At 49.8% G+C, this 13303-nt stretch overlaps 1 protein-coding gene across 1 annotated transcript in view; it reads left to right on the forward strand.

Annotated features, from left to right (window-relative positions):
- The first annotated feature begins 9798 nt into the window (after window positions 1–9798).
- The window catches only part of Tmem132d (transmembrane protein 132D), a 627566-nt gene continuing 624061 nt past the window's right edge, over window positions 9799–13303 (forward strand). The window contains exon 1 of the mRNA XM_036172409.1: window positions 9799–10237. Within this exon, the coding sequence (XP_036028302.1) occupies window positions 10159–10237 (79 nt within the window). The 5' untranslated portion in view covers window positions 9799–10158. The remainder of the gene's footprint in view (window positions 10238–13303) is intronic.

Here is a 13303-nt window from a genome sequence, read left to right on the forward strand (position 1 = left end):
AACCAAGCCAGAAGCTCAGCAGGAATTCACTACCAATGCTTTACCAACAGATCCCCCTCTTCAGCCACCACTCCAGTGATTTTTATTTCCCAAACTACTCTATCCAACGTGGACACAGAGGCCCAACGCTGAAGAGAGACAGTGAGTACTTTATCTTCTGTTATGAGGACTCAACTCATTGTAGATTTCTTTGAGTGAGGTGTGTGTAGCACTCTGGGAATGAGGTAACACAGGACAGTGGCTGCCAGCCTTTCCATCTAGACATTTCTGTCCCTAATGATGTCCCCACTCTACATCATAAGAGCACTGGGGACTCTCAGAAGCTCGAAAACACACACACACACACACACACACACACACACACACACACACACACATTGTAAATGCTGATTGCACAGTCACAGTCCCTTTCTCTTTTCCTCATTGGTAGTCAGCCTGTATTCCAGGTGGGGGCACGTGTGATTAACTCTAGCTCTGCTGACCCAGAAACTCCAGCCAGACGGGGAACTTCTGAAGGCTGAGTTTTGGAAAGAGTTTGAAAATATTTGCTAAATGTGTATACTCAAAGCCCAGATTTCTCATAATGGAATTTTCCAAAATGATTTCCAAAGTAGTTTCCCCTCTAGGAATGCAAGATTCAAAGAAAAAGAAAAAGAAAAAAGAAAAAAAACAAAAAAACAAAAAAAACAACTCAACAGCTTGGATTCCGGTTCATGTAAAATACACTGTCGGATAACAGCCAGACGCAAGTAGCTACAAGCTGGAGATGATGAACGGGGAGGGCCAATCTTGACAGGAAGTCCTAAGGTGACCTTGTAGGGCTGTGTTTTACCAAGGTGGCAGGAAGAAACTCCATCATTCTGCATTTCAGCCATCTCCGGAGCTCCAAGATTCTCTGTTCTAACTGGCCATTGTCAGAAACCTTAGGCCTCCTCCGTGTCAGACAAATCTCTGGTCTGGAACTCACAGGCAAATTCACACAAACCCAGGGCAGTCTGCAGCACCTCCCACGCTGCCATGTTGTTATTCTTCTGTCTTGCTTTCACAGGGGAACCATTGGAGGCTGGAGAGTAGGTGCCATGGACTTAAGGGGTGTCCCCCCCTATTCATGTGTGGGTATCACCACTTCCATTGAGATGGAATCAAGAGAGGCCTTTGGGAGGTGGCGAGATCATAGGGAGGAGCCCTCACCAGGGCGATGAACATATTTGTGAAAGACACCCCCCCCCGGCCCCCAGGAGCCCCCTGGTCTCTACCAATGTGTGAGGGTCCTGTAAACAGATGGCTCACGGGACCAGCTCTTCTTTCCTTCTAGTAATCTGTGTTATGAAGAGTCGTGTGGGCCCCACACCCTTTGAAAGTCATCATCAGTTGCTTGGCAGATATCAAAGAACTACTAAATTTCAAATCTGGTGCCGACAAACTTGAAATAACTCAAATCACTTCTATGATGCCTCTTTTCCCCCTTTAAAACAACCCTGGTGGCTATTTTCTGCAACTTGAACTATTCCCCACCCTTCTCTCTCACATACCCCTCCCTCTTCTCTGGCGATCCATCTATCCCTTTCTTTTCCTGACGACTTCACTTTTACCTCCATTCAACTTAAACACATACGGCTTTATGTGATTCTATGAACCACAATGGAGAGGAAATGTGTGGTATTTGTCCCAGACTGGCTTAGTTCACTCGGTTCCATTATCTCCAGTTGCTTCCATTATCTCCAGTTGCTTCCGTTTCCGGCAGACGGTAGGATTTCAATCTTCTTTGTGGCCCAATAAAATCCCGTTGTGGGCATAAACATTTTCTGTATCCGTTCTCTTGGTGGACACCTACCCTGCTTCCGTATCTTAGCTACTGTGAATGGTGCAGCAGAGGAGACGATGTGCGAGCATCCATGACTTAGGGTCCTTGAGGTAAATGCCCATGAGCAGTGCCACTGCATGTTTTTAGTGGTAAAGACCCACCCTTCTGTCATTCCATAGGCCCAGACACAGGGTTTCTATGATGTTTATTGCCTTGGTTACCTTTATTTGCTCAGGTGAGGTGGTGAGAAACCTTTACTGTGTATATATATATATACTTGACTAAGGTAAGTGTTACAGAGCATCTGATGGTTATGAACAAATGTTGATCGATCCATTTGTTTCCTGCGAGGCTGAACTGCTACACACTACCACTAGGGGTCACTGCAGGCCCACTGATGTAGCCAGCGCTGCACCTGCTGCCTCTGCCCAAGCCATCTGTGTGCCCTGGACCCACAGTGAAGCACAGCTGTGCTCTCCAGCTGTGCAAAATGAAATACTTGACTTAGTCACTTCTCCTTGGCCCTTGGCAACCTCTATAGCCATTAAAATAATAATGATAGTGACATAGACCTCATGTCCTCCCCCCCCCCCCCCCCCCGCCTTTAAATGTAGGGAAATGTTTAAATTATCTTTTCTGTTTCCTCCTTCATAAGCGACTGTAGTGTCGTTATTGCCTCCGGATTGAAGCAGACTCTCCTGGAAGGAAGTTGAAAGCTCACATAAGTCACAAAAACATTCCAGGACCCAGGAGGTGTCTTTCCAGAGGGTGATGAACAGTTGCTGCCGGTGGGGGAGGGGATGGAGACTCGGTGGTCTTACAAATACATAGGAAGCTCTCACAGTTCTGATTTGGGGGTTGTTGCTTGTGCTTTGTAGCGATGCAATTCCCTGAGTCCAGTACGATCCCAATAAATGCACCGATCCCCACGCAAGCCAGTCTTGGATGGAATCATTTCTGTGGTCCGTCACTGTTGGCACCCAATCTGGTGTGAACAAATCCTTGTCCTTGTCCCCTTAAGAGAAATCACACATCAGTTGCAGTACAACTTGGTCACTGTGTCTATTTTCTTTCCAGACACAGAGAACTCACTCGTGAGTGAGTCATTAGTCACTAGTCACTTTTTGCTGAGACTGATGTCGCTTATGTGACAGACAAGTCAAATTGGAATTTACGAGCAACTGGCTGTGTGGAATCACATTGGATGTATCCCATGTCGATCGGCTTAAGTGTCAAGAAAACGCAGACCTTCGTGATAACCTGAAAAGCTGGTGTGGGCTTGCTCGAGTCTCCCTGAAGATGGATATATCTGTGTGAGTGGGGCCATCCTTACTTTGAGTGACAGGTCGGTGCCAAATAAGGGGCCAGCCAGGTGTATCCTTATCATTCCATCCACAAATCTCACACAGAGACTGACCCTGTACAGGAAGTCAGTTCCGCAAGGAAGCTGGAGAGCCCCTGTATTAACTTGGTGGTGATGGGCGACTTGTGCTTAGTAACACATGGAATTCTCTAAGTGAGAATTCCCCCAAGCCTTATCACTTCAATATATCTATTTCCCAGAAGCTCTTTCAGTCATTCCAAATTGGGTCGTAGAAAGAATACCTCAGAGTAGCACACTGGTGAATGGCCATGATCACAACATAGCATGTTTACCGTGCCTTTGATGTCAGAGACTCAACAAATTTGGTGGCTGGAACTCCCTCCTTTGTGGCCGTTAAGCCTTCCTCCAAGGTGGGATTAACTCCCTGCATGTCCATTGCATAAAAGATTTTTGATGTGGGGATGGGAATGAGGGGGGGCACTTTGCATTGTGGTAACTTTGTATGTGTGCCGGGTCTCGAGATCTCCCCCACAGCATGCAACCTTTCAGGCCCATTTAGAAGATTTGATTTTTGAATGGACGAAAGGAACCAAGCCATTTGGATGTTTAGTGAGGGAAACGAATTGATCCATCCAGCTCATGTCAAATGTTGGACTCGTTACGGGATCGTGGCTCAGGCAGGCCTCCTCAGTGTCGGTGCTCGCCTGTGCTTGTGACCCACTGGCTGGATGAATGGCAGCTACTGTCTTCTTCTGGGAAGGCTAGGCTTTGGCTGACCTCCTGGCTCCTCCCGGTTGATGGAGAGCTTCACCTAAGGTGGCCCAGCTCCAGCCCTCAGCTTGCAAAGTATCTGTTCCAGCCTCATGGAGGAGTTAAACGCTCCAAACTGGCTTGTTAGCTCCTGACATCAAATGACACTCTATCAAACACACTTGCCAGGATCGGCTGGACTCCTGAGCCTGTCTGCCCCACTTTCTGTTTCCCCTGGTCCTTGAAAACAACAGCAGCCAGTGTGGGACCTCCGGGAAAGCATACCACTTACTTAGTGGTTGTTTGTCTAAAGAGAGCTTATGTCAGAAAGGACAAGGACCAAAAATCAGAGAGAGTAAACAAGAATGTAAGAATTTAAGAACAGGGCTGGAGAGATGGCTCAGAGGTTAAGAGCACTGACTGCTCTTCCAGAGGTCCTGAGTTCAATTCCCAGCACCCACATGGTGGCTCACAACCATCTGTAATGAGACCTGGTGCCCTCTTCTGGCCTGCAGTCATACATGCTGATACATGATAAATAAATAAATTTTTTTTTTAAAAGAGGTTTTTTTTGTTTTGTTTTGGCTTTCTTTTGTTTTGTTTTGTTTTTAAGAATTAACTTAAAAAAATTTTCGAGTTCCTCTGCTAGGGCCAGTAAAGTCTGGGGTCATGGAACTCTGACAGGATGCCACGGACCCTCTGATTGTCTCTGTGTGGGTAAGCGAATAGTGTATGCCGTGGTGACACACTCCCTCCAAGCCTTCCAAACTGAACATTCCATCTCATTTCTCACCATCCAGGGAGCCACCACTTGGCCGTTGGCAAATGAGACCGTGTTGGATTCGTCTTATATTGATCGACATATGTGCCAGGCAAACACAGATGCGTTATGGTAAAACAAAAAGCGGGGGTGGGGGTGGGGGTGGGTAGGTGGTCTCCCTGCATTCAGCTGGAAACCTTGGGAAGAGCAGCAAGGTGGGAGGGTCACCCTGAGGTGTCCTGAGCTCCTTGTGAAAGTCAAATACCACCTCCCACCTGCAGGCTTGGGGCCTAGCCACATGTCACCTTAGGAGGGCTGCGGTGTGGCATGGCTCTCTAGCAGGTAGAAGCAGCTGGTTTCGGGGCAGGGGTTGGGAGGAAGGAGGGACATAGACAGTTTCTGTCACAGACTGAGGGACAAATATGGAAAGCTCCAGTGGATTTTGGACAGCAGTCTTGCCATGCCAACTGCCCGAGAGGAGAGAATCCTTACGCTGCAGGAAACAGTGGCAGGAAGCGGGATTTATGCAGGCACAGGAGCTCAGGGAGACTGTTTGGAATCTGACTTCCTGCACTGATCCTGATGAGTAATGGAGGCCCGTGCTATGCTCACTTAGGGGCCATGTGAGAAACCTCAAACACCCTGGAGCCCTGGGAAGATATGAGTGGAAAGGACTGAAGAAGAACCCAAACAGTATAGGTCGGAGCACGGTCACTGGGAAGAATGGAGGATTGTGGGGACTCCACTCGATCATTGGTTTCCTGCCAAACCCCCTTGTAAATGGCAAGAAGGCTTTGCTTCCCTCGTACCTGTGCTGGGCTTCGGGCTCAAGGGGGCGCCACTAGCCCATAACAGCCCCAGCTTCTTCAACGGCTTCCATAGCAAGTGCAGAATGGGAAGCTACAGGTAGCTGTTGGCTGCCTCCGCTCAGTGGAGATCTTCAGCGCCTAAGGTCATACCCCACCTCGCCTGATTGGTGGGAAGGACTGAGTGACTGATGGCAGGACCTGCCCCCACCTACATAGGCAATCTCTTTGCGGTGTGCCTCCTGGTTGCTATGTCTGCTCACGAAGGAGGGCTGATCTGTCCCTGACTGCTTTCCAGAACTATATCATGAAGTTTGGGAAGTTGTAAAGAAAAGGGAAGTTCAGGGACGTGTGGCGGCCCTTTCCAGGGCTCCTTGTGCCCATTGCAATTTAGAATTTCCCACGCTTCTGAAACCGACGGAACTTAATTTCAAAGGAGACACAGCTGAAGGGAAGGATGTCTGTGAAAGCAAAAATATTAATAACGTAAAAACTGTGAGCGAATTCCAGCAAGACACTGCACTTTGCACGGGCAGGCAAGCCCGCTGCATTTTACTTCATTTCCATTGCCCCTCCATGCTGTGGACTGAACCCTCACACATACAGGCCAGCACAGTATTTATCACTGAGCTATGGTGTTTTGAAACTGACACACTGGTATTGCTCAAAGGATGCTTCACAGTGGTCCTCAGTTTCTCCTTGTGCCATTGGAAGGATGGAGGAAGTGGGATTCAGCCTTTAGTGTAATGGTATCTAGTGTCTTCATGCTCAAAATGGTGCAAGTCTGCTCAACCGTGGACATTCACCAGGGGGTGTGGGGACCCAGCTGCTTTGCTATCTTTACCAGTTTCTTGAACGTACATAGCTAGTATTTCTTTAAACCGACGGGAGAGTGTTGTCTTTCTGTAGAACGGCAAGCCTGCCTGTGTCAGGCTTCACACACCCAGCCTTAACTTGGCTATTTAGTCATCATAGAATTTGATTCATTGCTTTGCAGAGGGAAAACATATTCTTGGAGGAAAACATGTTTGTGACAGTTGACTTGGGAGTGACAGGGCCGGTGGATCTGATAGGAAGGGGTCCCCCTGGCACCGGACTGCACCCGAGGACCTGGCAGGCTGTCGTGAATGTCTGTAGGTCTTCCTCCTAAGGAATGGCTCTCCCGCCATGAGCTGTGCTGATGGCCTTCAGGGGGAGTGGGCACACACGTTCCAACAGCTCCATGAAGACAGTTGGAGGAGGAGTCATTGTTACCTCTTATTTTAGCCACAGTTTGAATAGAGGAGAGATTTGTCCAGATAACTAGGTATGCTGAAGAAATTCTAGGCAACAGTTAGACGCTTTTATCTGAAGGACATAGAGAAGCCATGTGCGGTGATACACCTAAAAGAATCACCTGCTGCTTACAATTTGGGTGTGGGGGGGAATCATTTAGGGGAAAAAAAGTAAAGTCATTTTTTTTAAATAAAAAAAATAGAAGTTATTAACTTCTAGGAAATGAACTCAAGGAACGACTTAAAAATAGACTTGAGGCCAGGCAGTGGAGGTGCATGCCTTTAATCCCAGCACTTGGTGGTAGTGGTGGTGGTGTGTGTGGGGGTGCAAGTCTCTGAGTTCGAGGCCAGCCTGGTCTATAGAGCAAGTTCCAGGACAGCCAGGGCTATACAGAGGAAAACCTGTCTCAAAAAAAACAAAATAGAAAAATAGACTTGGGGGTCTGGAGAGATGGCTCAGTGGTTAAGAGCACTGGCTGCTCTTGTAGAGGACCTGCGTTCAATCCTTCCCACTCACATGGTGGCTCACCACTGCCCGTAACTCTGGTTCCAAGAGATTTTGGCCTCTCCTGGTCTTTGTGTATACTGTACACACAGAATACATACATGCTGGCCAGACACATACATAAAATAAAAATAAATAAAATCTTTAAAAAATATACTTGAATATACCCAAGTGGATCTGCCACTGAGGAATAAGGGGGAAGCTTGGTTAGACATGTGGGGTCTCTCACCCAGAGAAATGTGTTTCAGGGATGAAGCCTCAGTTTCCCCTATCAGTCAGGGAAAGAAAGAAGTAATGCATACTGAGGGCTCCCAGCATACATTCTATCATGGTGGCTTCAGTGTGGCCTGCAATTTGTCAGTAAGGCAGCCTGAAGTGCCACCTGCCTCTGCCATATCAGCCTCATGGGGATGGCTCACATGTCAGAGGTTTGGGGTGGGTAGACTCCCAGGTTCTTTGCGTCCTTAAAGTTTAGAAAACATACACGCACGAGCACACACACACACACACACACACACACACACAGAGAGACAGAGAGACAGAGAGACAGAGACAGAGAGAGACAGAGAGACTTAAGAACTAAACAAAAGAACACTAGAAAGACAAAAAGTAAGAAAGACATACAGAACCAAGGGGAAGCTGGCATCCCAAAGACAAGGATGCACAGCCAGGCTTCGGAAGAACAGCCGGGCTCCTCTGATCTTGGCAGTCAGGAAACTGAAAACGCTTAAAGCCAGGGGATACTTGTTTGTAGCTCCCAGACATGGAGTGGCCAGATTCTGTAAGTGCTGGGATTGTTCATCTTGTCATAGGTTTAGAGTCATCCTGGAGACACACCTCTGGGATGTTCCCACAACGTTTCACCTGACTGTGGGTGTTTCCAGGGATGGTCTGGGGCCCTGGACGGACCTGCAAAGGAGAATGAAAGCTGGGCACTAGCATCCATCCATCTCTGTTTCCTGACTGTAGATGTCATGTGACCAGCTGCCTCACAACCCTACTGCCACACTGTCCTAGTTTGGCATCTGTTGCTGTGATAACTAAAACACAGATCAAAGGCAACTTGGGGAGGAAATGGTTGGCTTTATTTTACAGTTCAAGTCCCCCGTGGAGGGAAGTCAAGGCAGGAACCTGGAGGCAGGAACTGACAGAGAAGCCATGGAGGGGTGCTGCTCACTGATTTGCTCTCCATGGCTTTTACAGTCTGCCTGTCTTATAGAACCCAGGACCACCTGCCCAGGGCTGGCACTGCCCACAGTGAGACCTCCCACATCTATCATTAATCAAGAAAATACCCACAGGTTTGCCTACGGGCCATTCTGATGGAAGCATTTTCTATGTCAACTGGACAAAAACAAAAACAAAACAAAACAAAAACAAAACAAACAAACAAACAAACAAAACTAACCAACTCACACACCTTCCCTGACTGTATTTGAAAATACAGTCTATATTCTCAAACTGGAGTCCAAACAGGCCCTTCTTCCCGTGAGTTGCTTTTGTAACAAGAGAATGATTGCAATCCGTTTTTACCCGCAGAAGTGAATTCACCTGTTGGAATGAGGCTGCTCTTGCTCTCTGAATCCCGATAGAATCTACTTGTTTCCGACGCTCAGTGGAGCAGAGAGGAGAACTTGGCCTCAGAACCCTAGCATGGGAATTAGATATCTTGGTGTGAGTTTATCTTGGAGACTCCGAAAGTGGAGAGCCATGCCTATTTCTGAATGCAATGTCTTACCCTAACTGATCAATTCCCTGATGTCCAAAGGCCAGCGGGGAGCCAGGATAGAACTCTTCCAGGGCTAGAAATTTGGGGATCATTTTGGGACCCCAGGGTTACATTCAAGAGATCACTGGGGACACTTTGGCTTATGTCAGGGTCCTGAGCTGTCCTTGCCTGAGGACCTCCTGCAGCCCGAGTCTTGAGAAGGCAGGGCAGACGGCCTTTCGACACCTGTTGTGAACGTGGACAGCCATGCTGGTCCCCATGCGGGCTCCCCGGGGTGGGCGGGGTGTCCATTTCCTCCTCTGAACATCCCCCTCCCATTCGCGCACACTGAGAGGGCAACACGGAGGCTGGGCGCCCCGCAACCAGTAAGGTGGGACCTACATGGTGGATTGGGGCTCACAGCTGTCACTCCAGAAGGGTGGGGCTTAAAAAGAGAGAGAGAGAGAGAGAGAGAGAGAGAGAGCGAGAGAGAGCGAGGGAGCGAGAGAGAAATTAGGAAGCAACAGCCCCAGCCCGCCTGGGCACGCTGCGCTTGGTGCGCTCGGATGCAGCCGCCCCGGGCCCGCGCCTCCTCGTCCGCGCGCCGCTCGCCCTCCGCCCGGGGCGCCGCGCGTCTCCGGAGCCGGCCGTGCGCCCGGCGCGCGTGGGGAGCCGGGCCGGGCTGGGGTGGAGCCGCAGCGCCCCGCAAACTTTGGGCTGCGGAACGCGCGCGCGGGAGCCCTGTGGCGCGGGATGGGGGCGGCGAGGCTGCGCGCCCCGGGTCGCCAAGCGCGCCTGGCCACCCGCCCGGGGACCCCCGCGCCGCCTCTGCCCGCGCCCCGGGCCCCGCAGCTTCCCAACCCCGCCGCCGCCCGCGCGCGCTAGCCCACCCCAGCCGCCTAGCCGGAGCCCCAGGAACGCTCTCCGTGATTGGGGACACGGCAACGGAGACCCCCCTCGTGGAGTGAAATTCAATTCACGAGCCAGTTCTCAGCGCGGTCGAAGCACTGAGGTGAGCTCGGCCTGCGCTGCGGGACACCAGAGCCCAAGAGGCCTGGCTATGGACCTGTGGGGACCCAGCTCAGGGCAACCCTGCTGCTCGGGTCCCTAGCCAGATGCGTGTTGGCCATCTAGCTCAGCTTCTCTTCTCCGGGGACCTGGCGATATCCCTCCTTCAGCCAGACGACACCACGGAGGAGCAGAAGACCCGCGCTCCCAGTCTCCAGGATGTGCCCGTCTGAGATGGGGACGCTGTGGCACCTCTGGTCTCCCGTGCTCATCAGCCTGGCCGCCCTTTTCTCCAAAGGTGAGGACCCTGAGGCTACCTGGGCCCTGGGACTTAACTTTGCAGGGAGTGTGTGTGTGTGTGTGTGTGTGTGTGTGTGTGTGTGTGTGTGTGTGTGCAGGAGGCTTGCGGAGCCAAGGGCTGGGGCAGCAGGTGATTTCTCTGGAAGTCTTGGTAGGATGCCCTAAGAGAGTGTGCCTAAGCTCAAGGGGAAATGGGGAAGCCTATGCTGTCCTGGACCTGGAAGCTTCCTAGAATTTGGAGTGAACTCCGTAACTGGCCCAAACCCTTTTGGAAATAAACCTGAACAGCTCTGATGTATGGGAATGTAAGTTAGTGTACCATGGGACTGCAAAGAATGCCAGCTGGCCAGAGTCCCTTTTAGCCCAGGGTCTCCTGGGTCCGCCTCTTGCAGCTGTTGTGGTGGGGACAGTGTCTCCTCAGGATGCTCTGCCATCTGAGTGACCTAAGTTGTTCCAGTGGGGTCCTGACCTGAGCCTGTGAGTAGAGGCAGGAAGTCTCTCCTAACCCCATTTACCTGCTCTGTTACCATTTCCCTCAACTCCCTGCCTGGTACAAGCAATTTGAAGCTTGGGACAGAGATACCTTACAGAGCAATTGATATCAGTAGATGGACTCTAAGCACTGTCCTGGCTGATCAGGTGCTTTCTATTTGTAGGTAGTCCCCCCACCCCTACCCCTTTTTCTACAGCGAAAGTCAAGATACTTTGCTGTCTCCCGTGTTCTGGAAAAATCCTGTAAACATATTTTTCTGTGAATATATTTCAGGCGATGCCTCTCTTTGAAACTTCTTAGCCAGTTGACAAGCACAATCTCTTAATGATATGTTGATTTTGGTTTCTAGCTTTTCTGGTATCTGGGAATCTAATTGCTTTGGATCTTATAGAGTTAGGCAGATCTCTTGCTGGGCTTTTGCGTGGGAATGGTTTGGCGAGGGGTGGGGGATTCGGTGTTTATCTACTCCACTGTCTTTTCAAGTGCTGTTGAAAGGGGTTCAGGTCTGCTAATGAGGAGTAGGCACCGCCCGCACCCCGGGAGCCACAGCTTTGGGGATATGGAATACACTGGGAATCAAAGAGGTTGGTGAGATAGGCAGGCACTAGGTTAAAAACTTGCCTCCAGGTCTAGGACGCCACTCCAGCATGGCTGGGAGGCATGCTGTATCCTTGTCACTTGGTTTGCTAAGAATACAGGTCTCGGTTTTTATTCTGTAACAAGATATGATTAAGCAAGGTCGAGTGGCTTTGGGCTCCACAATAACAATGGCGTTCCCTTCTGCCTTTACTGATTTCTTCATTATGAGCAGTAGCTGTGTTGAAGAGAGCTGCCTTTTCCTAGGTGCTTTTGAACTTGTCCTTAAACAAGATACTGTATGTTGGGGGTGAGGGCGGGGGGGGGGGGGAACCATCTCCTTTCTGAATGGCTAGAACACAGCTTGTCAGTAATGTTATTGTCCTGTCATGCAGGGCAGGTTCTGTGTGTGGACTTTGGACACTGAGCCTTGCTCCAGTCAGAGTGCTGAAGCTGCGAAGCAGAAGGAGAGGAACCTTCCGGGGCAGCTGTGCATGCAGCTGAGTACATGTGAGCTCGCTCAGCCATAGTCCTCAGCTGGGAAGAGTGAGGTGTGGGATGGTGTTAAGTTGTGTGAAAAGGGATTTCATGGGGGTAGACATGACATAGACCCAAGGACAGCCCAGTGTGGGACCATGTTTTCCTACTTCCTTCTCAACTTATGTGAATACCTGTAAGTTCTTTCTAAATACTTACTGCTATGTGTATGCAAGTATGTGCACATGTAGTTTGCATGTTAGCATATGAGTGTGTGTGTGTGTGTGTGTGTGTGTGTGTAGATGCGAATGTGTGTGCATATACACATAGAGGCTGGAAGTGGACACTGGATGTGACTTCTTTGACTGTCTCGCGCTGAACCCAGAAAACACTGACTCTGGCTAGCATCTCTACACAGCATACATAGAGGATCCTCTGTCTCTGAGTCCATATTGCTGGGATTATAGGTGGCTGCCATGCCTACCAGGCATTTACATGGGTGTTGGGGATTAGAACTCAGGTCCTCACCTTTGCAAGGCAGACACTTTATCCACAGAGCCATCTCCCTATTCAGTCTGCAGCTTCTCACTTACTTGAAGTCAAGTATAGGCTGTAATGGAGAGAATTTCAATCAAGTAAACACACACTCTAAAATGTCTAATTTGCCTGGGACCAAATGAAACATGGAGTTAGTATCAAATATTAAATATCCACCTCATTATGTTACTGTTTTTACCCAATAGGAACTCTTGAATACAATAGAACACATATTTTCAGGTGCTAATGACCTTGGCTAATCAGCCCAGTGACCTTGGACTTTATATATGTGTCAGTTTTATGAGTAGATACTGCAAACCTACTCTCACATGGCTCTTTGGGAATTTAAACACAAATAAAAATGTTCTGTCTCCTAGGGACCTAGGGGGCCATGATAAGAAACACACAATTTGCCATAGACCTTGGTTTGTGGCCCCAAACTTCTCTGGAGAGCGGCCTTACGTGGTCAGGAAGCTCATGTCTTGTGTTCGCACTGTCGTCCCAGTTAGAAAGTTGAGTCGTTGCCTGCAGATACGTGAGGACATGGCTCTGAGCTTTCCGAGGGAAGCAGGTATAAGGACACTTAGCTGAGAAGAAAAAAAACAAAAAAATCTGTGGGCAGACTGGAGACAGCCAGAGACCGAGGCGGGCTTGAAATGCAGGGGCTGGAAAGCTGTCACTTTAGGCCACTTGTCCCCACCTTCTCTTGCACTAGCATTTTGGTCTCTGCCACAAGCAGACACACCCACGGTGCTGGGAGACATGCAGTGGTGTGGCGCTTGTGCCTGGGCCAAGATGCCTTGCGCTGCCTGGTGGGTGCCTGGGAGGTCCTGGGGGTGGGGTGGGGTGGGGTGGGGGTGGGGGCGGGTGAGGCTTGTCCTGGATGGTCTGCATTGGTGGGTGTCAAGAGCTTCCTTTCTGTTTCAGGCCTCTGTCTGGGCAGTGTGGGAGCAGCTCCTGCTAAGGGAAGGTTGAGCTCCT

Source organism: Onychomys torridus, chromosome 22 (genome assembly GCF_903995425.1).
Source record: "Onychomys torridus chromosome 22, mOncTor1.1, whole genome shotgun sequence".
In the NCBI taxonomy this organism is placed as follows: domain Eukaryota; kingdom Metazoa; phylum Chordata; class Mammalia; order Rodentia; family Cricetidae; genus Onychomys; species Onychomys torridus.